The 25,681-nt window shown below is 44.7% G+C and overlaps 1 protein-coding gene across 4 annotated transcripts in view; it reads right to left on the minus strand.

Annotated features, from left to right (window-relative positions):
• The window catches only part of CDH11 (cadherin 11), a 327,320-nt gene that overhangs the window by 40,510 nt on the left and 261,129 nt on the right, over positions 1 to 25,681 (minus strand). For all 4 annotated transcript variants that reach the window (XM_069653011.1, XM_069653002.1, XM_069652995.1 and 1 more), the window contains one exon: positions 19,046 to 19,299. In XM_069653011.1, the coding sequence (XP_069509112.1) occupies positions 19,046 to 19,299 (254 nt within the window). The remainder of the gene's footprint in view (positions 1 to 19,045; positions 19,300 to 25,681) is intronic.

Here is a 25,681-nt window from a genome sequence, read left to right on the forward strand (position 1 = left end):
CAGAACTTTCAGATGAGCATGCCACCGCAGAATGCCCCAAACTCTGGACCTGGTGCTCCAGAACAATGACGGGGGCCACACCCCGATAACACACTGGTTCCCAGGGAGGAGGCACAAGGGGAAGGGGGGTGTAAAGCCTTGGAGGAAGCTTCCTTCCCAACTTGTAAACAGCCCCTGGAAAACCAGGAACCGGAAACAAAATCTCCTACCCCTGAAAGTCTGCCACCCAAGGAGCAGAGAGGAGGTAGGAGAAACAAAGGACCCAAACAGACCCACTTTGTGGAGGAGGTACAGGTCTTCCAATTTGAGGGAGAGGGATCCTCAGAAGATCCTGGGAAAAGGATATTCTCCTTCAGAGATGGGGGAACTCCTCCCAAGGAAAAATGGGTCCCAAGGGATGTCAATTCAGACTGGGGAGATGTGGAGACTGAGCTACCGCCGCCCATCATCTCATCCCAGAACCGACAATACCGGAATCCCCTGGTTCAAACCCATCCTGGTGACTGCCTCCAAAAAGGGGGGGGCGGCCCAGAACCAAAACCAGGGGAACCCACAATGGCTCTGATCTCCAGTTGCCAACTTTTTCTTTCAGATTCCCAAGGCTCTCCACAGAATTCTGCCCAAATCTCTTCGCTAGCAATGTCCAAAACCAGAAAGTTAGCCCACCAGTTGTCCAAAAATGTGCATTATCTGTGCCCCCTTGAGGAGAAGGAGGGAAGATACTATGCCCCGGTACAAGTACAGGGGCAGGGTACAATTTTGGCATTGGTGGACACTGGATCCCAAGCTACCCTTCTGTCCAAAAGGGCCTTTGAGGAACTAAATGCAGGAAGGGGGGAGAATTACCGAATTCCTCTCACCTCTCTTCCTGGACAACTGCAGAACTTTGACGGGAAGGAAATTCCCGTTGAGGGGACTGCAGACTTGGACATTAAAATTGGGCGACACAAGGTGAAACACCCGGTCATAGTAGTGACTCCAGAGGGCACCCCTTGTTTACTAGGGAATGACCTCCTGAGAAGGTTGTCACCCCTAATAGATTCTGTAAACAAGGTCCTCTGGACCCAGACTAGCCGACCAATAAAATTAAAACAGAGTGTCTACCATGTTAGTTTAAACGGCACCTGCCACATGGTTGAACAAAAATCTGACCAAGTAGAATTTCACTTCCAGAACAACCAAACTCCAGACGTGACAGTAATAGCAGTAGGACAACAGACTGGTGATGGGGGGTCCTCTCTATTTCTGAAAATCAACCTTCCTTCCAGTTTAAGGTGGTATTCCACACTGGGAGGAAACACCCTGAAATTCTTTACTAATCCACAATCAGAAACTCCCACTCCTATAGTCCAGAAAGATGTGAAATCAGCTCAGAGCCTGGCTGATATTCAGCAAATTGGAGAGCAGTTGTTCATCCCTGTTCAGTTAAATGATGGTAAGGACTCTGTTCTCGCTCGAGTGTGTGTGAACAACGGTAAGAGCTTCATCAGCGAAGCCATGTTCTGCCAACTCCCAAAAGATCCAGCCATTCCCACATTCAAACTGATAGACAAATGGGAAATGGACCTGGAAGCACCCAATTCCAAACATCTCCTGCCAAGCAGGTGTATGCTCAAAATCTCCATTGGCAACGAGAGCATAGTCCATAATTGTTGGGTCGTGCGAGACGTCACTGCCGCCTTTTACTTAGGCAGTGACATTCTCAATCGCTTTGCCATTAGCTTGGACCTAATAAACTTCAAAGCTTGGTCCCGATTAGCGGATAATCCCATGGGCTTTGATGATCCAGAAAAAGCATTTAGGTCAGCTCAATTGCTACCTTGTGCAGTTGAAATTCAGATCAAAGAGGAAGTCACCATCCCAGAAAGGACCCGACAATTCTCCCCGGAAGTGAAAGTTAAAAGAGGACAAAAATTGCAAAACCCTGATGCTTATATTCATCTAAATGCTTCTCTCCAACAGCAAGGGTTAGGGGTAAACCCAACACTATTAGTCAACATAGAACATGACACCATTCCAATAGAGGTGGATAACAGCGACTTAAAGAGTATTACTCTAGCCGCAGGCACCATTATTGGAATGGCGATTGATGACCGACATTTCTCCATTGATTTAGGAAATGAACTGTTAGGACCAATCCCCAAGGACTGTTTTGACAGTGACAGTGAGGACAATACAACACCAGACAGGATTTTCACCCGGCATGGGGGGAACTTCCTGGTGTACACTTCTTGCCCTTATGGTAAGGAAGATGTGACTTGTGACTTCAGGAGGGATGAGGTGATTTTCCAGGTCCATGAGGGCTGCCTTTCCCACCAGAAGCTTCCAGTCCAAATCAGCACTCTGACCAGGGACTTCTCCACCCAGCTGTCAAGCCAGATGTCTTTCCAGGCTTCAGGCAGATGGTGGAGCCTGTGTGACTCTGGAACAGAAGCAAAAGTTGAAACAAGTTTTCTTGGATTTCCAAGATCTCTTTGCGGTAGACTCATATGACTGTGGTCGCACCGACATCCACACAACAACAATTCCCACAGACCCTGGAATGTATCCAGTGTTTGTGAAACAATATCGTTTGCCTCTCGCATCCATGGAGTCCCTTACTGAAATAATTAAGAACCTTGAGTTCCTGGGAATAATACGTCCAGTACACAGTACCTTCAATAATCCGGTGCTGGTAATATTGAAGCCAAACGGCCAGTGGAGACTCTACGCCGACCTTAGGGAGCTCAACAAACGGGTCCACACTTCCCGATGGCCTCTGCCCTACATTGACCAAGGGCTGGCCCAGATTCAGGGGTCACAGGTATTCACAGCAATAGACCTGACCAATGGATACTGGACCGTGCCTGTCAGTAGGGAGAACCAATACAAACTGGCTTTTACCTTTGGGGGCCAGCAGTACACCTGGACCCGTACTCCCTTCGGATACCTCAACTCCGGCAATGAATTCAACATTTTCCTACATAAGGCCATGCCCGACCTGGGTGCGAGGGGTAACCTGGCTTATGTAGATGATGTCCTCATCAAAAGTTCATCTGTGGAGGAACACATAGCGGAGATCCGTTATGTTCTGACACAGTTGAGGGCCGCCGGAGCAAAACTTTCATTTTAGAAAGCACAGTGGTGTAGAACCCTTGTTAATTTCTTGGGGCATGAGATTACTCCTCAGGGTCTCTGTCCCCAAGAAAAGAAAGTGGAAGCACTCCAGAAACTGAAAGACCCCACAAATCTGCGGGAACTAAGGAGCCTCCTTGGACTGACTAATTACAGCAGAAAGTTCATTGAAGGCTACGCAGAGATCACTAGTCCCCTGATTCATCTCTTGAAGGGGGGGTCAAGTGGGAATGGGGTCCAGAACAATCCGAGGCGGTAAGACAACTCAAAAGAAGCCTCGCACAAGCGCCTTGCCTAGCTTACCCTGTCAGAAACAAGGAGTTCTTCCTGGAGACGGAGTTCCGTAATACGTGCTTGACGGCAGTATTATACTAAAATCATGACAAGGTCAATAAAGTAATCTCCTATGCGCGCAAAACTTTATCCTCTGTGGAGGAAAAATTCAACGATTGTGAGAAGGCACTCCTGGCAACGGTGTGGGCATTGAAGAATTACCGCCCGTTTATCCAAGGGGAACACATCATAGTGGAGACTCCACACCAGCCTCTGCAATATCTCCAAAGTGACAGAATCCGGGCCGGAAATGTGGGTAATTCCCGAATTACTTCCTGGATTCTGTCAATGCAAGGCTTTCCTGTGGAAGTCAGATATGGCCAAAACAAGAAGAGTCCCCTCGCGCAAGGTCTGGCTGACTTGCATGATTGTGCCAGAGAAAACTGTCTCGAGGACGAAAGTCTAAAAATCAAGGACAACATGGAGGCATACCTTAATTCCCCACACAAAGTCTTTGAAAAAGACAAGTGTGAGGGAATGCCCACTGTCTATGTGGATGGATGCTCGTACCATGTTGACAACGACGGGGAGAAAGAACTGGTGGCTGGCGTAGGGAATGCATGGGTGAAGGAGTTCCCAGAACCCTCCGCTGGATACAAAATTGGTCCCCGAAGTAGTCAGGTGGCAGAATTGATGGCTGTGCATCAGGCCATCCTCACCGCTGTCCAGCATCAACTCCACAAACTGGTCATAATCACAGATTTCTATTATGTACGGAACGGGTTCGTGGAGGACCTGGTCAACTGGAAAACCAGAGGCATGTTATGCGCTAATAACAAACCCCTGAAACATGGGAAGTTAATCCAAAATATTGATGATCTGGTCACATCAAATGGGATGACCATCTACTGGAAAAAGATCAAGGGTCATTCCAAAGTAGAGGGACCAGACAAAACTGGAAATGACTTAGCTGATCAGCTGGCCAAAACCGGGGCCATCCAAGGGGATCTAATAGAAATAGAGTCCCTGTTGGGGGAAATCCAGGTCACTGCTATCACTAGGTCCCAGGCAAATGCTCACAATGATCTTTCAACTGCACAATGGAGTAAGGAGACCCCTGATGCTGATTTAAATACAGCTCAGAAGGGGATCCAATTATTGGTAAGTTTTACCAACACCTTGAGGACCCTGAGAACTTTCCCCTGACGGATACCGATTACATTGGGAAAGAGGACCTAAGAGTGTTGATGAAATGTCCAAAAATGTTCCAAATCCAAGACGGTTTGTTGGTAAGGAAATCCCATGCTGGCCATGATCACTGGGTGGTTCCTACCTCATTCCGAAGCCTGATGTTAAGTCACGCCCATGATGCGGCCACCGCCGGTCATAGGGGGTTTCACACAACACTGGAAATCTTAAGAGAGGTTGCATACTGGCCACACATGGGGCAGGACCTCGACCAGTATTTGAAGGGGTGTCGTGTGTGTGCACAATTTCATCCATCATCCCTCACACACCGTGCGCCTCTCCAAAAGAGGGGGATGACACTGCCATGGTCAGGTTTGCAAATCGACTTTGTAGGCCCTGTAATTCGCTCATCTAGAGGAAACAAGTACATGTTGTCCTTTACATGCTTGTTTACCAAGTGGGTGGAATGTCTCCCAGCCCCAAACTGCAAGGCAGAAACAGCAGCTGCCCTGATCATTAACCACATCTTGAGTCAGACAGGGGTAGCCACTTCACCAGTGAACTAATGACAAAGATCTGGGAGATACTGGGGGTTAAAAGGAAGCTACACATTGCTTACAGGCCAGCTTCTTCTGGAGCAGTGGAGAGATATAACCGAACCATTGTGAGCATCTTAAAAAAGTTTGTGGCAGATTCTGGGCCAAGTTGGGATATCCGATTACCTCTGGTCCTAATGGCCATCAGATCTACCCCTTCATCTGCAACCAAAATGCCACCATTTGAGTTGATGACTGGACGCAAGATGGTGCTTCCCCAGCATTTGCTCTACAGAACCCAAGAGCAAACGTTGATAAATGCCTCCACAACTCATGAGTATGTGGAGAATTTAAGGAAACACCTTCAGTATGCTTTTCCCTATGCTCAGCGGAATCTAGAAAGATCAGCCGAGAGCATGAAGACCCACTATGATTTAAAAACTACCCGAAAGGAATATAAGGTGGGTGATCCGGTCTATCTATACAATTTCCAAAGGAACCAGGCCAAACAGCGAAAATTCTTGCCTACATGGAAGGGACCATTTGAAATTATAGACAAAATCTCCCCTGTTGCCTATAAGATCTGCATCTCCAAAGGCAGTCTGGCGCAAGGGGAAGACAAGTGGGTCCATATTAACCAGCTAAAGTGTTGCCATCCCAGGCACACTTTTCAGCAACTGGAGGAGTCCTCTGCAATACCAGAGGGGAAAGCTCCAGATTAATTCAGTTCCAACCCTAAAATATCCCACATATAGTCTCTAAAATATTATACTCTTGTAAGCCACTGTCTTTGAATGATAACTTATATATCAAAAGTAAAATGTTAGGTATGTTAAAGTATAAAATGTATATGTCTGCCACACCATTAGTAGTGATGGAAAAATGTCTACGAATAGGTATTGCCGCTTTTCCTTTGTCATCCTAGGAGAAAGAAAACCTGGAGACTGGCCAAGGAGGACGATCCGGAGACTGGGAGCAGAGACCCAAGGGGCCCGGGGTACCGCCCAATCCTCCCATCAGGACCAGCAAGGAGAACTGATTGATCGACTGGAGGGAGGAAAAGATGCTGAACTGTGCCACCTATGTAATTGGAAGAAGAGGAGGCGAACATTCCAGATCTTGCGAGTTCCATCAGTGAAAGGACAGAATGGCCATCGCAAGAGGGTGGGCTTGTGGGATGTTTTTACCCATGCATCCAAGCCCTACAATAAAACTGTGCAGTACTGGCATGGAAAACATCATGATGGCCAGAACTCCCCAGAGAGTGCACAGGGAAAACATGAAGAATAGGCTGCCACCCATTTTTTGCCTATGTTGTGAGCACAGGAGGGCACTGCCTAAAACCACCAGTGGGCTACACACACAGTAGCCTGAAACCATTGGGAATGGCAATGCTGAATTCATTTTCTAAATCCCAAAAATGGTTGCATTACCAGTACTCACCACTATCAGAAAGCCGTCGTTTTAAAACCACCAGACTTTTGTGTAAAACTGAACAAATGAAACAAAACCAGACCAAGGAAAGACTTGCTAAGAGGTGGATACAATGTAAAACTATATTCTGAAATGACTTGAAGGAAGTAATTATTTAATGTATATGTAAAAATTGTCAGTTTGATTTGAATGTAGAAAACTGGGAACAAAAAGTGACATTTAGCTGAAACCTGGCTTAATGAAACTAGATTCTGCCTGACAACTACCCCCGACAGGAGTTGAAACCTGCTCAGCCACTCCCCTTGCCAAAAGGAGTTGTCACCTCTCTGATTAGATTAGGGGTGGAGCAGCTGGGGACTACAGGGAGTTGAACAAAGGCCTGTCCTGGACTCAGGCAAATGTTATATTGGGGGGCCGTAAAGTGGCTTCCTCTTAGGGGAAACTGGGAGGGGCAGTGCCCCTGCTAGCAGCTGAGCTTGGGGGAAGTGGATAAACCAGTTATTCCACCCTGTGATGTGGGAAGCCACACCCCTTTTTGACCAGGGCATAATTTTAAAAAGATAGATAACTCATAGTGCGGACTTGTCAGAATTATATAAGTAATATCATTATTTTTGTGATTTTTCTGTGAACATTTTGAGAGGCGTTAGGGCCCTGTGGTGTATTCTGGGGGGTTGCTAGCGGAAAATAGGGTCTCACTCCAAATGTCTGCATGTTAAAAATCTGACACTTCATCAATTAATGTCCATACTCCTTGCGCACATGTGTGTAATTTTGGGTAAATGTCCGATATTGCAAAACCAGTTAAAAAGCGCAAAATGTTGTCATTTTTTAATGCAAGCCCCCAGGAAGATCAGAGGCGGACAAGCATGGACCCTAAGGAATATATAATGTGTACATGTAATTTCAACAAATTGTATATCTGGGAAGGATGTATTTGAATCAAATATAGATTTGTGGGCAAACTGACCAGGGGAGGATCCTCTGACCCATAAACAGACTTCATCATGCTGACAATCCAGTTCCTTCCCCCAATCATGGAAGAGGGGAGAATTGGGCAAATGACAAGTAGAGAGGGGCAGGCTTAGCTAGGCCCAGGCACACACCCATTTTCAAAACACATAAAAAGAGAATGCTGGGACAGGTAGAGATTCAATTCCATTTGCTGCAGAGCATGCTGACCGACGACTTCACATCCAGAGATCCAACACTTAGACTTCCAAGCTAAACAGAGACTACAGAACTTTGAACCAAGAAGGCCCACTGCAAGCAAAAGTATTTGTCAGCAGGCCTCAAAATCATTTGCAGACCATTCACAGCCAGGCTGAGCTGTTGATTCTGGCCTGAAACCCTGCGCCAGAAAGATCCAGAAGCAGTGCTGTACCCAGAGAAAGCAGAGACACCCAGAAACCAGACCAGAGATCCAGAGTGACCCAAACCGTTGTGAGCAGAACCAGAGAGCTGACCCAGATCACTGTGAAGTGCCGAGACCAGAACCGGAGTCCAGTCCAAAACCCGACCAGATCCGTGGCGAGGCCCATTCCTGCACAAAATATATTGTGAGTACCTAGCAGAACTGTGCAGAACCAATCTCTTAGTTAAAATAATCTAATCCAAACTATTTTAACCTAAGTAGAACAGCCTCCTAGAAATCGTGTCATCTGTCATTTGTAAAGCTGCACAACTGTCACCTGTCAGTTATGAAGCTGCAAGCTGTCACCTGTCATTTTGACTTTTACTTTAAATCCGAAAAACTACCTTTATTAAATCGTCCGTATCTCTGGAACCGTTTGGTTTAACTTTCCTCTGAAAGCTTAGACACTCAGCTTTCCAATGAACCTAGAACCGACTTGCTACTCCCTATACTTTTGCCGTAATCACGATTCACGCACTCGCGAATTTTGCCGCGATTTGCGTTTTGGCCTGATTTCTTTACCTGTAAAAAGATAGCAGTTTTTTGCTTTCCTTTGCTAAAAATGTGTTTGTCTCTTAATAACCATCCCTGAATCATTGCTAAAGTGAGCCTGAGCTCATCCCAAGTATCTCTCACTCACCCTGAACCTCCTAAAGGGAATTAAAAGCATTTTTAGCACATTTCTCACTTCATTGTCATCACATTCAAAGCATTTTGGGCCTGCGTTTCAAACTCCTACCTGTTTCCTCTAAGCTTGCTGGGTGGGAATTGAATTTCGTATGGTATTTGATTGCATTCCTCAGAACTGTGTGCTCCTCTTTCCATCTCCTTCAATTTCTTACATTGCATAGGGGAGGGGGTGAATTGCCAGAGAAAAAGTGATTATCTTATCTTTTGCTAAAATCATATCAAGTATTTCTGTACTGCATTTTATTCCTCATTGCTTTTCCCTTGAAACCATAAAAGTATTTTCGCTGCCTTATCCATCCTACACCAACTCCTCATTGATTATAAAGAAGTGTGCTAGTGTCAGATTACCCATTGTTGATTAACATTATATTTATAAGGGCGATATTGATTATTAATTTATTATAAAAGCGTGGTATCTATATTTTGTTTTATTTCTCAAATAAACCTTGTAAACTTGCAAAACAGAACTACTTCTTGGCTCAGTGGGGTCAGGGGGATTCTAAGAGAGGGGTGTTATATAGGGGTAGTCATCCAGAACTCATGAACTGGACATAAAGATATATCAATAAGGGTTTCCATTCAGTATCCCAGACTAGGCATTGACTTAGTTGTAGTGTTGAATTGAATCCTCTTACAGAAGATACATTGGCCTAGTTATGGCAGTCAATTCTTAGGACTCAGACATCAAAAAAAATTATACTGCTTGTAAAAGGTTATCTGGCAGCAAGATACATATTTTATGGGCCCTTAAAGCAGAGCACAAAAAGTACTGATCACCTCTCCCTCAGAGTTTTTAGATGAAGCATTGTGGGGCGGAAAAACCGAAATAATCCAGCAAAATTAACACAGTGTCACCATATTAGGTACAAAGAGAGCTTTTCACCTAACCCTTCCAAACAAATCATGAAGTCTAATTTCGAATTATCCAAAAGCAGAGAGAAAAAGTGGAAAATGGCTTTGTACACATTTTCTCCACTCCCACATTTTCACGCTGGCAGTGCATTCTAAAACATATGACTGGATTCTACAATCTCAGCCTTCCTTATGGTGCATGGACCCCATGCAGAAATTCCACACCAGAATTCCTGTGTGACGATACCTTGCCATCTAGGAAATCCTCATGCACAACAGGGATCAACATTCTGATACCCATGTCATGATATGACTCCAAATGATTGTGTCATGTTTCCTGTAGCAGGAATAAATAAGCACAATTCATTGGAAACAGCAATGAAATAGAAGAGATCATGTTGGCTATGCTGGCCAAGATTTCAGGCCATTGCCATGCAGACCTGGACTGGCCCACTGGTACACCGAGACTTTACATGGTAGGCCATGGGACAGAGGGACTCTTTTCTTGGGGGAAGAATACATAATCATGTTGGAACATGACATCCATCCAGGCCAGCCTGAGCACGTGCCCTAGTGTGCTCGCATGCGCAGGTGTATCTGGGGTGTGCTGACAGTGAAGACGAGCTGCAACCATTGAGCAGACATTGTGTTGAACCTAGTGACCTGCTGCGACTTGAGGTTGTGGGGCTGAGGTCTACAGGCATTCAACATTAAGGATTGGCATGCCTTTTTTGTCTTTTTGTTTCTTTTCATGATTTGCAATTGTGACTCCTAGCCGACACTGTACGATGTATGGAGTGTACGTTGATCTCTGTGTCCACAGATTATGCCAAAACAAACTCAAGGCTTTAATGTACTGCCTCTAAGGCTGGCATGGCTGTGACTACTGTTTGCACCGTACAAATCACGAACGGGGGTCACATTGTTATGGTTAGGCAGTCAATGGAGGATCAATGGAGGGTGTGTTTGAAAGACCCCTTGTACTTGTTGTACTTTCCTCCTGTCATTTGTCTTGTAGCAAAATTCCTCATTCATCCATTTCACACTCGTGCCCCTGTGTCCCCAAAGTGGGAGGGGCCGCTTGCAAGGGCAGGCCTTCCAGCAGAATGCTCTTGGCTGCACAACATACATCATTGCAAGGCAGCACGCAGGGGGCTTATGGTACCGATGCTCACATACACGAGCGTGGAAGCCTGGCCAAGGAAGAAAGGCGGCTTTGGCTCTAAGGCTGTTGAATGCTATCATATAGAATGCATTTGTCTCGAGGGGAAGGGCTTGTCTACCCACCGAACAATCCAGCCATCTTTAGGATGTCAACGGTCATTATACAAAAATGAATCTAAATGCATGTTTCGAAAGTCCATTGTGGCGATACGGAAAAGCTGACTGGTTTTTGGCCATTGGGTGGGTCAACCATCTGTAGTGGTAGACTAGACAGGACTTAAACATTAATTAAGAATCTCCGGATCTTATAATTTTTTTGGTTAAAATAGTGAGCCTATTGGGTGTGACTTCTACACCACTAGTGGTTTTCCTCTGGTGACCTTGCTCCCTCCTTCTTTTCCTCTGCCAGCACTGACACGATCCCATGTAGGATAGATCATCACGGCTGCAGTGAGTCAGTGGCAGCTGCCTGCCACCAGGCCTGTGTTTGGGGCCTGTTTATCTAGATGGTGGCATACATGTTTGTTCATCAAATCTACCAGTAGGCGCTGGTAGGCCACAGTGTACTAAACACCAGAGAATATTAAGGTGATTTAACAAAAAGTGAACCTTTTTTTATGACGCCCAACATGTCACTATATTCGCCACACACTGCAGTGTTGTGTGCTGGTGTGGGCACCAGCTGCCAGCAAAGCAGGATGCTACCCAGCCTCAGCTATAACTATACAGCCTCGCCTGCCATTGTGTCTTTGCTGGAGCCAACAGTTCAACTTTATTACAAAATGATGTCATAGGGGTGAATATAAGTGCAACTGTACTGTCAGGCCTCTGTCGAAAGGCACCACCTGCGTCCAGCACCTTATTTACTGTTAAAACAAAGTGCGGGTTATGAACCCCACCCAATAAGAAACATCCTGCCTGCACTCAGGCCATGCTTGGAATTTTTGACACCCTAAAATGTCCCATATGAAGCTGGATGCTGGAGAATTGGCGGGGGAGACACCAGATCCCTCGAGTTCCAGTTTCTTCCCATTGTCAAAATCCAGACAAATGACTGCTGGATGAGGCATGGTAGGTATAAAGGATTCAAAGGCAGCGCCTACCAATCTTCCCAAAAGGTAAGACTTCTTGAAAGCCTGCATTCAGTTATCACGCCTGGAGTAATTCCTTATTATCCCTTCCAAATATGTGCAGCAAGGAACCATGGCCATGCAGGTTTGCATGGTGCGAAAGCGTGGCACAAATCTTTACCGAGGTGGTGGCCCAGTCTGCTGTGCTGCACCTAGAGACCCAAAGTGCTTCTCATTGATCATACCCACTGAGGCTGAAACATGTCTGCAGATTTATAGGCATCGAGTACACGGGTTGTCAAAGAGGGCAACTGCCCCTTCTGTAGCGACATGAGCAGGAAGCACACTTTGCCTTCATAGAGATGTTAGACTTTTCAGCTGCCGACTACTTCCTAAATTAGGCAGCACACATTTTCACCGCAGAAGGAGATAAAACAGGATCGGCCTTTAAGCCATGTCCATGAACTGCACTGTTAAATGCAGTGTCGTCGAACAATGTCAGGAATCTACCTGCAATTCTGAATCCTTTGCAATTGTGTGGCAATTCCCAATGCAGAAAGCTGCAAGGTAGCAACTGGTGGTGCAATATTATATGTTGAGAGAAACCTACATGTCCTTAAAGATTTTTCAGATTCCTTCTGTAAAATGTGCTGCAAGATGCACGGTTACCATCTGGGAAGGGGTCGAGCTCAGTTGCTTGTGCATATTAACCAAGGGCTCAGGGAGGTCTATTACCACTGTAGTGAAAGTCAAAAGTAGGCAACCATGTCCGGGGTTGCTTGTGGTCCTGTGCAGAAGAGATGTGAGCCAGCACTTGGGTCTGGACTCCCTTTTGAGGGTTAGATCAAGCCTGCATACCGTCTACCTGGCATGGCAGGCTGAAAACAAGGCTGGTCTGGAGGGTTGCCCATAGATATTGCCAGTGGTTACAATTCATGTGTGACCTTCCAGCCATCAATCTTCAGTTTTACACATCTTTACAGACAAAATTACAAAGGAGATGTTTTTGAATTCAGAAGTGGAAAAGTGGAAAATACACCTTCCTCCCACCAGCATCCGAACCCCTGCATGAAATGCATTGGCATGAACTTGGCAGGGGACGGGGTCCGGGGGGACCCTCCACAAATAACAGGAACATGTTCTTAAAATACAGCACATTATAAGTGATTTCAATCCGATACTTCACCTAAGTCAACATCTAGCATGTAATGCACAATTGAAATCCTTATTTATTTATTTGTGTCTAAAAGTTCTTTTATTCTGAACGATGTACCACTTATATCACGCCCCTCTCTTGGAACCCCCCCTCCCACCGCCCGGTCACACTGAACCAGGAATCAGGCTGGTTTACAAAGTTAAAATATTTATTTATATATTCACAATATAATCACACTATTCTTAATGAGGATACAATAATCACCAATGGGGTGATGTCATACTAAGCAATCTCTTTAATCACAAGGAGTAATCATGAACAAAAACAATGCAGCACAGCAATAACACTTTTGTGGGTGTGTGTTCAAATTAAATATGTGTTACTCTTTCCCCCGGCACACCCCTCAACCCCCCAATATGCAATGTAGAGCGATAGGAGGAGAGAGAACAGGTTTCAGGAATGCAGAATTCAATTACAATGTCAATCCCAATTTCCCCCAGCAACACAAGAGAGAAACAAAATTGATTGGCAAACTGTCAAAATGGTTTTTTAAAGTTATCTGAGAATGGATTGGGTAAAACGCTGAATATGGCTTAAATCACTGTAATTGTTTAAATTCTAATGGGATCTTCTTTATATGGGTTGCAGACAAACACTAGCAATGATTTGACACTAAGAAGCAATGTGCAAACTGAAATTTGAGGTTGGGTGCAATGAAAAGCTATTTTACATGTGTAATATTTTGCCAAAGCGAAAGATTTGCTGCAAACTTTTCCATGTGCAGTAATAGCGATTGGGATTTGAGATGCCGTTTTGGTTCTATGGACAGCTGTGGATGTTAGCTACAAGCAGACGTTTAAATTATTTTTCTAGCATAAAATTTGAAGATAGGTGCAACAATGAGAAACAGGGATACGCTTTTCTAAGACAAACAGGATTTCTTTACACTAGGGAATAACTAGGAAGAAGCAAATACTACACGGGAGCAAAGCCACTAGACCAGGACACTTCTGGATCAAGTTTTTGCGTGCCGAGGAGCTTGCCTTCTTCAGATGAAATATATCAGCGCAAGGATATGTTTAACAATACTATTACAGAAGGAAGATAGTAGGGATGAGGTAAAGAGTGCAGGCAATTCAAAAGTATTTCTACCCATGCAGTTCTGAACACAAGATAGGTTGGATTTGGATATGGATTGCTATGGACAGTACATAGGCTAGTGACACAGTTCTATCCTCTGGATACTCACTATATATATTTGAACAGAACCGTCAGGAATTCTGGTCAGTCAAGATTTCTGGACAGGAATTCTGCTGCGCACACCGGACTGGGACAGGGTCTGCAATCAGCAAGGTGCTCTGGTCACCGCACAACAGGACTGGACAGGATTGGCACAGCACGGCACAGGATTTGGTTTAATCTGCCCTTCTCGGTTCTGAAGATAATTATTTAGCAGGAAAGCAATTACAGCACAGCCCGCTCTTTTGTTTCCCCTTTAAGTTTGTGGGATTCTGGTTCTAGAAGTTTAAGGCCTAGCTGAGAATGGTTCAGCTATAGAATGGGCCTTTCTGCTTTGCCAAGTTTTGGGAGTCTGGACAAGGAATATGGATGGATCTTCTTCAGGGTGCTTCACCAGGAATCGGTTGGTGGGTGAATCTGTACCTTTTCTAAGTCCTCAGCTTTCTCTATTTATGCATATGGTAAAGGGGTGTGTATGCTGGATTATTCTAAGCGCGCTCCCTAGGCTGGCTATAGGCTAGAATCTCCCCTCTCATTTGATTGGAGGGGAAAACAGGGTGTCACCATGATGATGTGGGTTTTATGAGTCAGAGAATCCTCCCCTTGGCTTTTGAACATGAAATCTACTTTTGGTATAATACATATTTACAATTTTGCAAACTTTATAACAATAACATATCTAGATCACATATTTTGTGGGGCAAATGCTCTTCCAAGCCCCGTCATTGTAGGATCTTGTGTCGGCTTTTGACAGAATTCTGCCCTTTTGGGCCAAAAAATTATATCTAGTTTGTCCAAACCACAAATTTGTACAACTGTGCGCATTGTATCTGGGCATAAGCGCGTGAAGTTTCATGCTTTTGACATAATTACATTTGGTATAAAACCACAATTTCACAGAGTTCTGGCTCCTCTTAAAATGTGCAGCCAAAAATGATGTTCAGAAGTCTGGGGTTTCCATATTTTTTACAATTGTACACAGTAAATTATCAGTCTTTTTAGCAATATGCTTTTTGTCCATTGTGAATCAACAAAAGGCTGTCTGTCCCCGCCTGTTTCTCCTTCTTGCAGCTCAGAAGCAATCTCCGGCCCATTCCTTCTGGCAGAGGCCATTTACGATCATTCCTGATTAGCATCTCCTTGCCTTGGAGGAAGTCCATTGTGCCCTTTCCACAGCAGCCCAAGTTCCCCTCCCTTCTTAATCAACACAAGGGTGTGAGTTCCTAGTCTAGGGAGCAGAAGGGAGGTGCCTGTCCCTGTGGGGGAAGTTGTTTGTGGTTTGGCTTGGAGTCAGGCTTACATTTAAATGTCATTTTGTTGCAATTTTCTTTGTTTAAATAAACTTGTAATTTTAAAACAAGCAGCTAGGACACTGATTCCAGACTCTAAACCATGAAGTTTAAATTGTTCCAACCTAGGTTACTCTTGATAACAGGGCACTTAGATTCTAGACATAAGATTTCAATGGTACAAGTTTACAGTTTTAATTCAGGCTTTTGAAACCAGTCATTCAGGCGGCCGCTGGTACTGCGCCCAGATTTTGACAGATCCCACAGGCAGGCAAACTCTTGCTGTGGGTGTTTTGATGATAAATTCAGCTTTCCACGATATTGCAATTTCACAATGATTTGTTGAATTCAGTAAAATATGACACCCAGCAAGAATATTGGATGTTTGTGGTTGTTTTGTACCAGCATTTTGTATTTTCAGCAACCAAGAAAAGATTTAAAATGCAAGATTTCGGATTTCTTTCAGCAAGCACTGCTTTTCATGCAGTCTCCGTTTTTACTGGTTAGGCAGCCCAATGACAAGTTTCAGGAGTGAGGTCTCAGTTCTACCACTGACAACATGCATGGTAGATTTGGCAGCCATCTTTTTTGTGCTTAGTAGAGCGCAATTTCCATAGGTTTTGGCACGCATAGGGGTTTTGCAGCCATTTTGATGATTCTGGCACCACCAGGACACAGGGATGCCACAGGGCGGAGCATAAGTGGGTAAACACATCCCACAACCTGCTTACACAGTCCTGCAGTTTCATAGCACTCTCAGTAGTAGGTTGTATTATTATGCCACTCAATGTTCCATGGAATTAACATTTTTGAACTGTGGGTCAAAAGGCAGATCTTTGCAGTACTCGCATTATCTTGCTGAGTTATGTTGTTGTGATTGGAATCCAGGACCAGAGAAGTATGCAATGCATTTTTCTACAGCAAGGGCATTATCTCTCTGAGGTGCGTTGCTTTCATTGGAATCCAGGACCAGAGAAGTATGCAATGTAGATCTCTGCAGCAGGGGCATAATCTTTCTGACGTATGTTGCAGTGATTGAAATCCAGGACTAAAGAAGGATGCAATGCATTTCTCTGGAGTCGGTGCTGTGATTGTAACCCAGGACCAGAGAGGGATGCAGTGCATTTATCTGCAGCGGATGCCATGGGTGGATTGGCATATAGGTAACTCTGACGATTTCCTGGAAGACCTCTGGACCATGAGCTTCTTTTCTGTCATAACCGAATTATTTTCTCACAGGAAAACGGTTGGGCTTTCTGAAAATGTGTAATATGGGGCCACTTTGAACATTATTTCCAGGGCCTTTTTTGGTTCCCAGTCCACCGCTGTTTCCATGTGATCACCTTACAATAACTGCATGCATGAAATGAACAGAATGCCAATTTTGTTGGATCCTGGATTGCTGTGCCTTTGAGTGCATGCATTCAGTGACTCCATAATCAGTCCATGCTTGGTGCAGTGAGGAATCAAATTGGCTGGGAAGATTCTGATGGAGTGGAAGCATTACCGGTCAAACAGTTCTCAGCAAATGTAATGGAATCATCAGGGATCCTGGAGTAGGGCAATTAGGCCAGATAAGTAGGCCCAACTTCCAGGGTCGATAAGTTTCACATTTTGTAATGATTAGTGGCTGTGTGTAGCCTTAGACTCCCTCACTTGTGTGTGCATGAAATTGCTGGGGTGTAGCATGCACCAGGTATCTCAACATAGAGCATCGGGATACCAGCAACTCCCTCCCATCCTCAACCCAGCAAATAGAAACCATCTCTCAATCTCTCCCCCTGTTTCATGGCCCTTCTGCAAACGTTTCCTTCCCCCGGGAAGGTACAGATTGCTGAAAAACACTGCTAGCCAATGTTCACGTTCTAAAACATGTGATTGACTTCTCCAAACAGATCATTCCAAAGAAGACCCTGATATGATTATTTACTATAAATTACAAGGCAATATTCACTTTGCACATTGCTTGTATCATTCTTGTGTGTTGTTATTGCTCAGGTAACCTCGAGATGAAACAATGGATGTTCGCTGCCCACCTCACCTTGTATTGGGTGCTTGTGCAGAAAACCAGTGGCATACCATGGGAGTGTGAGATAATTTAACAGTCATTACAGCGCCGAAAAGGGAGAATTTCACACCCGATTCTGTGCATGAAAAAATCAGCAGGAGCCCAAGGGCGATGGAAGCACTTCAGCTCCATGGCTGCTACTGTTATTGAATAAAGCTGCACCTACCGTCATACGTAAACGAGTGGTGCCTGCTTAAAATGCATCCGGGAAATGGCAACGGAAGCCAGCTTATCCCGGAAGCCCCAGCTGGTGTACTTGCACACCTTGCAGCTGCCTCCATGTTTCCGGTTCCTTCCCGATCAGCTGCAGCAGCTATGCATTTTTAAAAGCAGTAACTATGTATGCATGTCTCCTGCTGTTAGGTCAGTTAGTTATCACCTGAGGAAGAAGGCTTTCCTGTGAGAGTAGATCAGCTTCTGCCTTATTTTAATCCTTATGTGAATAAGCAAAATTGGCCAAGAGAAGGGGGAGGAAAAGCTAGAAGTAGGGAGAGGGAAGGGAGAAGAGAGACAGAGAGATGGTGCGTGTGTTTTTGTGTGAGTGAGAGAGCGCAAGAGAGAATATTGAATGATAATGGCTGCAACCGTAACACAGTAGACATAATACTGCTACTTCTCCATTACCAACAACAACAATAATAATAATAATAATAATAATAGCATGTAGTATTACTACGATAAAAGTAATACCTATTAATATCATTATTATTAATAGAATTATTAATATGAAGCTTTTTATGCTGTGGCAGTTAAGCACTGCAGTAGTCTCAAAGCGCCTGACCTTGCCCGAGTTAAGGAGCATTACGTCCTTCACAGGGAACGCAGGTCCCTCGTCAGCAGTAAGGCAGTAACTGCAAAATTGTGCGACATAGAAGAGGGAATAGAGTTTGTTGTGGCTAGAAAATGTGGGTATTTAAAACAGGCAAAGGTGTGGACGTTAATTTGAGATGCTGTGAGTTATATTCAACGGCGGGATGTGTGAGCGGCTTCAGATGTGTTCGGGCAATCCTCACTACATTGTGGCAAGGTTTGAGCCGATCATGCTAGGTAGACGGCCCCAAAAGCATGCACGTATGTGTTGATTGGGTGGAGAAAAAATAAGTAGCTAAGAGTAAGCCGACAATGGCTGAGTAAGGAAGTGAGTGGCTATCAGCAGATATGCAAATAGTCCCAGAAGTTGTGTAATTATTGCAAGACACGAGTCGGTGGCTTGTGGGCGGTTTTTCTGCCCACCCAGAGGCATTAAATCAGGTCAAACATACTATCAATACATATGGTGCTCTGAGGTCGATGGGCGAGTGGCGCCATATACAAAGATGCAAATAAATACATTAATACATTATGCAGAATGGAAAAATCTAAATAGTGAAATACATCATTTTGCACTTTCAAAGCACATTAGTATGAGCATATTCTACTGAAATATAGTCAATGATTTGCAAGCAGAACCAAGGGGAAATGTGTTTTTTCAAATCTAGAGGCCAGATTGATATTGGTCATGATGTGTCTATTGTTTCCCCATTTAGCCTAACACGTGTAATACTGCACTGCAACTCACCTTATAGGACTGTTGGCGGCATCGGGATCTTTTGCATGGACACGACCAACATATGTACCGGCTGGTGCATTTTCCTGTACCTCCAACGTGTATTTATGCTCTAAGAACATGGGGGGTTCGTCAAAATCCTCCACAGCAACCTTAATAGTGGCAGTGTCCTTGAACGGTCCCCTGCTGATGAAGCGTGGGTCCAGGTGAACATTGGCGGCTTCCACCTTCATGCTGTACGACTTTTTGGTTTCAAAATCAACGAGCTGGTTGAACAAAGGGTGCGTTAATGCCACTCATATCGTGCGCCACAAAATTAAAAACAAATGCGTCATTTTAGTGTTAATAACATCAAATCAGTTTCCCATTTTGCACATTGCAGTTCCAAAAGGAGAGAGTTTTCTTGAAAAGCCAGAAGTGTTCTTTCAAATAGAGATGGCACATATGTTTAACGAGTCATGCAAAGGAAAGCCTTATGTAGAACAAACACATGCAATTTACAGAACTGGGCAATCACATACAGTAACCAATTAGTGGAATTACTGTTCTAGATAAGATTCAACACACACTCACTCAGTGAGAGACAGTGACAGGCTCACTTGCTCACTCACTGACTGATGGAGAGGACGAAGAACTGCTAACAACAGGAAGGAGAAGGAATACATTGCTTTACTTTTTGACCCATTTTGGAATACATCCAGCATCCTGAAAGTGATGCCAAGTAGGCGTTAAAATCCCAGGCCCTATTATGTAGAAGAAATAGCAGACAGCTGTGGTGCAAAGCTGATACCATCCTGTTGACTGATGCCCACCTGTTCCTAGAGGGGGAGAATTGAACCACTCCTTAGGCGTGAGCCCACCTGTCTGTGATAAAGGCAAAAGAAATGTGTATGTGAGAATGTTCTAAAGGGGAAACAATTCTGAGGGAAGCAATACTATGGGCCTCATCACGAGTTGGGCGGTAATGCCGGCGGTATTACCGCCGGCGGTATTAGCCCTACCGCCAAACCCCCCGGCGCTATTAGCGCCGGATCACGGGTTTGGCGGTAATGGAATTCCCCATTCCCCACTGAGCCCATTCGGGAATGCCCCATTCCCCATTGGGCTCAATGGGGAATTTTCACGCTCTTACCGCTGGCGGATTTCCCGCCGGCGGTAATAGCGTGAATTTATGGCGGATTTCCCCCCAGCTCAGAGCTGCGGAGAAATCCACCGAAGCCCTGGTTTGGCAGACCCTTAAATCTGGCAGTAATAGCGCGACCGTCAGATTTAAGCGTTACCGCCAAACTCGTGATGAGGCCCAAGGGGAATTAGATTGAATCTTGGCCCTTTTCTTTGTTAGTACTGAGGGGAGGGAATACATACATTGACTGTGCATCCCGAGAAGTTTGGGAATATTTCAGAAGTTTATGTTTGTTTGTTTGTTTGTTTATTCATTTGTTATGCGCACCAGACTCGTAAGTAAAAGGCTGCAGCAGTATGAAGATGCAAAGCTTACAAAGTTGCGAAATATACACCAGATACAATACTTACATGCTTACAAAATATACACAATGTACAATATAGGAGCACAAACTAAAAATGCCCTATGTAATTACAGAAATAAACAGTAAACAATATACAAAAATATATGTTTCAAGAGTGATGCCCTTCGTATATCACTTAGGCTCACAGGTAGGCTAGATTACACATGGTCTTCTGTTATTATCACAACAATACAATATTAATGCAGGGTGAGTAAGTCTCTTCAGATGTGGGCAGGTCCAAAACGGGTACTAAGAGACTAGGGGTCAGTAGCGATGATGTATTTTATTGCATTTATTTCATTGCATTTTTTCTGAAGTATAGGTAGGGTTGGTCGGCTCTCAGATCTTGAGGCAGTGAGTTCCAGAATTTAGCTGCCTTTACAGGGAAGCTGTTACCACTGATAGTGGTGAGTTTATATTTAGGTATGGTCAGACAGTTAGCATTCCCAATTCTGGTAGGTCTGAGGGAAGTTCTTCTCTGGAGTTTATCTACAAGGTAGCTGGGGGCTGCGTTATTGAGGGCTTTGTGAGTCAAAGAAAGCGTTTTTAATTGTATTTTATTGGACGTGGATAACCATTTGTGATGGCGTCTAAGGGAGGAGATGTGTTTTTTTTATTTATGCCTAAGGCTGCTCTTAGGGGATTGTTCTGTAATGTTTGGAGCATTTGGATGGTAGATTTATTAGTACCACTGTATAGGGCATTACAGTAGTCGATTCTAGAGATAATTAGGGCTCTGGCCAAGATCAGGCAGCTGTCGTCAGAGAGGAATGGCTTACCAACTCTGAGTAGCTTGCAGTGTAAGCCGTAGAGGAGGTAAGGGATTTGACCTGTTTATCAAAAGACAATGTGGAGTCCAAGTAGAATCTAAGTCCTCTAAGTAGAGGTATTTTACCTCCTTAGAGACATGATGGGGTTCCTGTCAATATTAAATGAGGACAATTCTTGGCCTCATTTTTTAATATTGGCCTGTGAGCCCAGAATTATCAACTCAGTCTTATCATCGTTCAAGCACAGGCCATGAGTGGCCATTCATGCGTGGATGATAAGATATACTTTGTTCACCAATCCTGTGTCCATACTGTGATCCCCAGAAAGCGGGAGGAGAATCTGAGTATCATCTGCGTAATTAGTGTAGGTGATACCCAGATGGTCCAGATCATCAAACAAGGGCTTGGTGAAGATAATGTGTAGGGTTGGCGAGATGCAAGAACCTTGAGGAACACCACATAGGATAGGTGTTGGGTCTGCGGCTGCCGAGGGAGAGAAGACTCTCATAGTTCTCTCACTCAGGAAGGACTTGATCTATTTGATGGCTCCCGTGGAGAAGTGGACCGCAGAATCAAGGTGTCGGCATAGGACCTTGTGCTTGACCAGATCAAATGCGGCAGAGAGATCAAGTAGGAGCAGGAGTACTGTCTTACCTTTGTCTCTCTGCTTGTCAATTTGGGACTTTAGGTCGATTAAGGCTGCCTCTGTTCTGTGTATTGGACGGAAGCTAGATTGTCTATTACCTAGGAGTTTGTGTAGTTCAAGATGTTTTTGAATTTGGATATAGGCAGCTTTATCCAATATTTTGAGTAGAAATGGGACCGTAGTAATGGGACGGTAATTAGTAGGGATAAGAGGATCTAACGTCTGTTTCTTGGGGAGAGGGAGCATCCATGATTGTTTGAGGTTAGCAGGGATGGTGCCTGTGGCAAAGGAGGCATTTATCAGTTTGGTGATGAATGGGGATAGTTCTCTGGCAACATCTTTTATTAGTTGTGCTGGGCAGATATCGCCTTTGCAGTTCGAAGGCTTCAGTGACAGGATAATGTTTTCTACTTCCAAGGTAGACATTTAAGAAAAATGGAAGGTGGTATTGTGTGCCGGTGGTGAAACACTAGGCAAGAGGATGTTAGGCGAGTGCTGTAGGTTCAGAACTTCTTTTTTTTGCTGAATTTTATTTTGGAGCGTGTTCATTTTATTAGCTAGAGCGTGTTGGATGTCTGTACACCAGGATTTATCCTTGGTACAAACATTGGGTATAGCTATTGGGGACTCTAGTTCTTTGAGTATGGAGAAGAGTTCTTTCATACTAGAATTGGAGTTAGCAATGCGCTCATCGTAGGAGGTGCATTTTGCCCGGCAGATTTCCTTCTTGTAATGTGAGGAAAGTGAGGTTAATTTAGCTTTGTTCTCGCTGGAAGGGCAAAGTCTCCAATTAGTTTCGCTTTTTTTTTAAAGATACAAAGGTCTTTAAGTTGTGGTGTGAACCATTTGTTTAAATGGGCTATTGGTTTGCTAGGTCTGAGTTTGACAGGGGCAATTTTGTCCAGAGTGGTGAGCATAATATTGTTAAATTCCTGAACTAGGATGCTAGGATCAAGATTTCTGGCAGTGCATTAAGGGTGGGCAGGATAGCAGGGATAACTTTCTCTACTGTGATACTTCTTTTACTTCCCAATGGAGTGGGTCTTATAGAAGATAGGTGGAAGGACACCAGAGAATGGTCTGTCCACGATAACAGCAGGATGGAAGAGATGGTAACTGAGCAGTTATAATCCACTATCCAATCCAGTATTCTCCCTTTTAGGTGGGTAGGTTTGTTGACATTTTGGGAAATACCTAGTGTGTTGATTATATTGACTATATCTGTTGCATTTTTATCCATTTGGTCATTAAAACCTAAGTTAAAGTCTTCTAATAGGAGTAGTTGTGAGGAAGGTTTAAGGTTATTCGTAATTATGTTATGCAGATCCTCCTCAAAGGTACCAAGAGGACCAGGCGGTCTATATTTTAGGTGAATAGTGAGTGATTGTGAATTATTTATCTGAAATTTGGCAGAGAACTTCACATGATTGTGACAGATGGGTGGGAGCTAGTCTAAGGCAGAGACATATTTTAGAAATAATGGCAATACCGCCACCTCGGGCGTTGTCACGGTCTTGTCTAACTATAGTGTAGCCATCGGGGATAGCTAGCATAAGTGCGGGTCCTGCTGCATTATGGAGCCATGTTTCTGTAATTGCAAGGAAATCCAAATTGCCTTCAGTGATTAGGTCGGCAATGTCGGTAACATGGGCGACAAGCGATCTTGCATTGAGAAGCACTCCCTTGAGAGGGGGAACCTCAGTTACTTTGTTGACTAGGATAGATTTGTCAGAGTTATTATTGCATGACTTATGCTTATAGTTATTGATCTGATGGGCATTCATATTCGAGATGGACAGTAGTGGAGACAGCTTTAAATGACTAGGTCTCAAGCTAAGCTTGCGGTTAGTTTTAAGGTAAGTGACCGAGAGGGATCTTCTCAGAGGTTCATATAATTTAGTTAATCTAGCATGGAGTCTGTCATTTCTATTGGACGTGGCACAGAGTAGAGAGGCGTAGGACTCTGTCTCTAGGGCCCTGTGGTATATGGATGGATTTGTGGAAACAATATTTGTTAGGGTAGGCAGGCTAGGGTCTAGGATAGGTACTAGAGACTGAGCAAAGTGTTCTTGGCTTCTAGAGTTCACATACATGGTAACAGCCATAGTGCAAAACAGTATTACTAACTTTAACATCTTTCCAACTCCAATATCAGAGGATGATACAGCACATATGAGGCACCGTCACAACTAGGTGACACAGAATAGTAAGTTAAACAGTATAAGGAGCGAGGTGCAGTTCCTAAGGGTCGGGTGGTCACTTGGGCCTAAGCACAATTAAGTGGCCGAAATGAGTCAAGGTGGCGCATCAAGACAATGGTACAAATCATAATAGTAACTTAATCAACGCAGACACAGTAGAGTATATCAGGCAGCTAGACATCTAGACAGTAGCAGTAAACAGGACTGAGCATCTGGCCAAGTCTGGTCAGCACTGGTGTAACTGGCCGTAATGAAGTACATAAAATATGTGGCCAGAGTGATTATTAATGATGAAGTCAGGTCACAGTTATACAACAATGTACATCAGTAGTGCAGTGCTGGTAGGTGCACAGGCTAAATTAGTAGAAGCATCTAAGGTACACTATTCGTGCAAGCGATACGTTCGTACCTGCTCACGGTCACCGCCGTGCAAGCCTAATGTAGCAGCGCATGTTGAGCTCTCGACAGGGAGTACAGCCAGTAGCGTGAGTGATGCTGATGTGACTGTGATATTCCAGCAACAGTGCAGGATTATGACACTCGGCAGCATGAAAGATGCATAAATTACAATGCGAGGTTTAGGTAACACGGGTAGAACAGTACATGTAAGGCACATGTACGGAACAAATAAATGAACAAATGTTATGTGGCGTAGTGGCCGGAGTCAAGGGTATGAGGCACTCGGGAGGGAGTGGTTTTACAAATGCGAGATTGTGGCTCAGGGCGGTGGGGCTATGAACACGTCACGCTAGGAACCTGACTGCAAGTGTGATTAGTAGCAGTGGGTTAGAGGGGTATGGATGTCATAGGGCACATGTACCAAACGGAATAATAGTTTTGATCAGTCACAAGTCATCAGGCATGAATGTTACCTTGTCAGGTGCTGGCAGAGACAGGGGTTCGGGCAGAGGCAGGCAGACGGCTGGTGACAGGCTGAGGACAGGTACTAGCCTTGTCTCCTGGGCCTTGCTGACGTGGGCCGGCTTCCGCCTGCCGGCTCATGGGATAGGCTCTTAAGGGGAGCCTAGGGACCAATCGGCGGGCTGCTGCGATCATGTGGGCAAAGAAATGGCTATGCCTCTTGGCGGGCAGCCATCTTGGAGGAACCTTCCTCCTCGTGTCGGGTAATGGAGTTACCTGGACACAGATAGTGAATCCTGCCAATGCATGCTAGCAGAGCCTCATGCAGGGAAACAAGGTGCTATTAAGCACAGAAGGATAATTGTAGCACAAAGCCGTCGGAAGTACAGTCAAAATTGCGGGATGCACTAAAATTCAATTTAGGCGCTACGATCTTCCGCACAACGTTGCAGGACATCACGAAGGTGAGGCACAGATGCCCACTGCTCCTGCAGGGGTCTAAGGAGCTCCAGCTCCATGGAAGGGCTGAGGACAGGATGCACCACCGGCTGAGGACAGATACTAGCCTTGTCTCCTGGGCCTTGCTGACATGGGCCGGCTTCTGCCTGCCCGCTCACGGGATAGGCTCTTAAGGGGAGCCTGGG

This window comes from Ambystoma mexicanum, chromosome 1p, assembly GCF_040938575.1.
Source record: "Ambystoma mexicanum isolate Mex_15411 chromosome 1p, UKY_AmexF1_1, whole genome shotgun sequence".
Taxonomy (NCBI): domain Eukaryota; kingdom Metazoa; phylum Chordata; class Amphibia; order Caudata; family Ambystomatidae; genus Ambystoma; species Ambystoma mexicanum.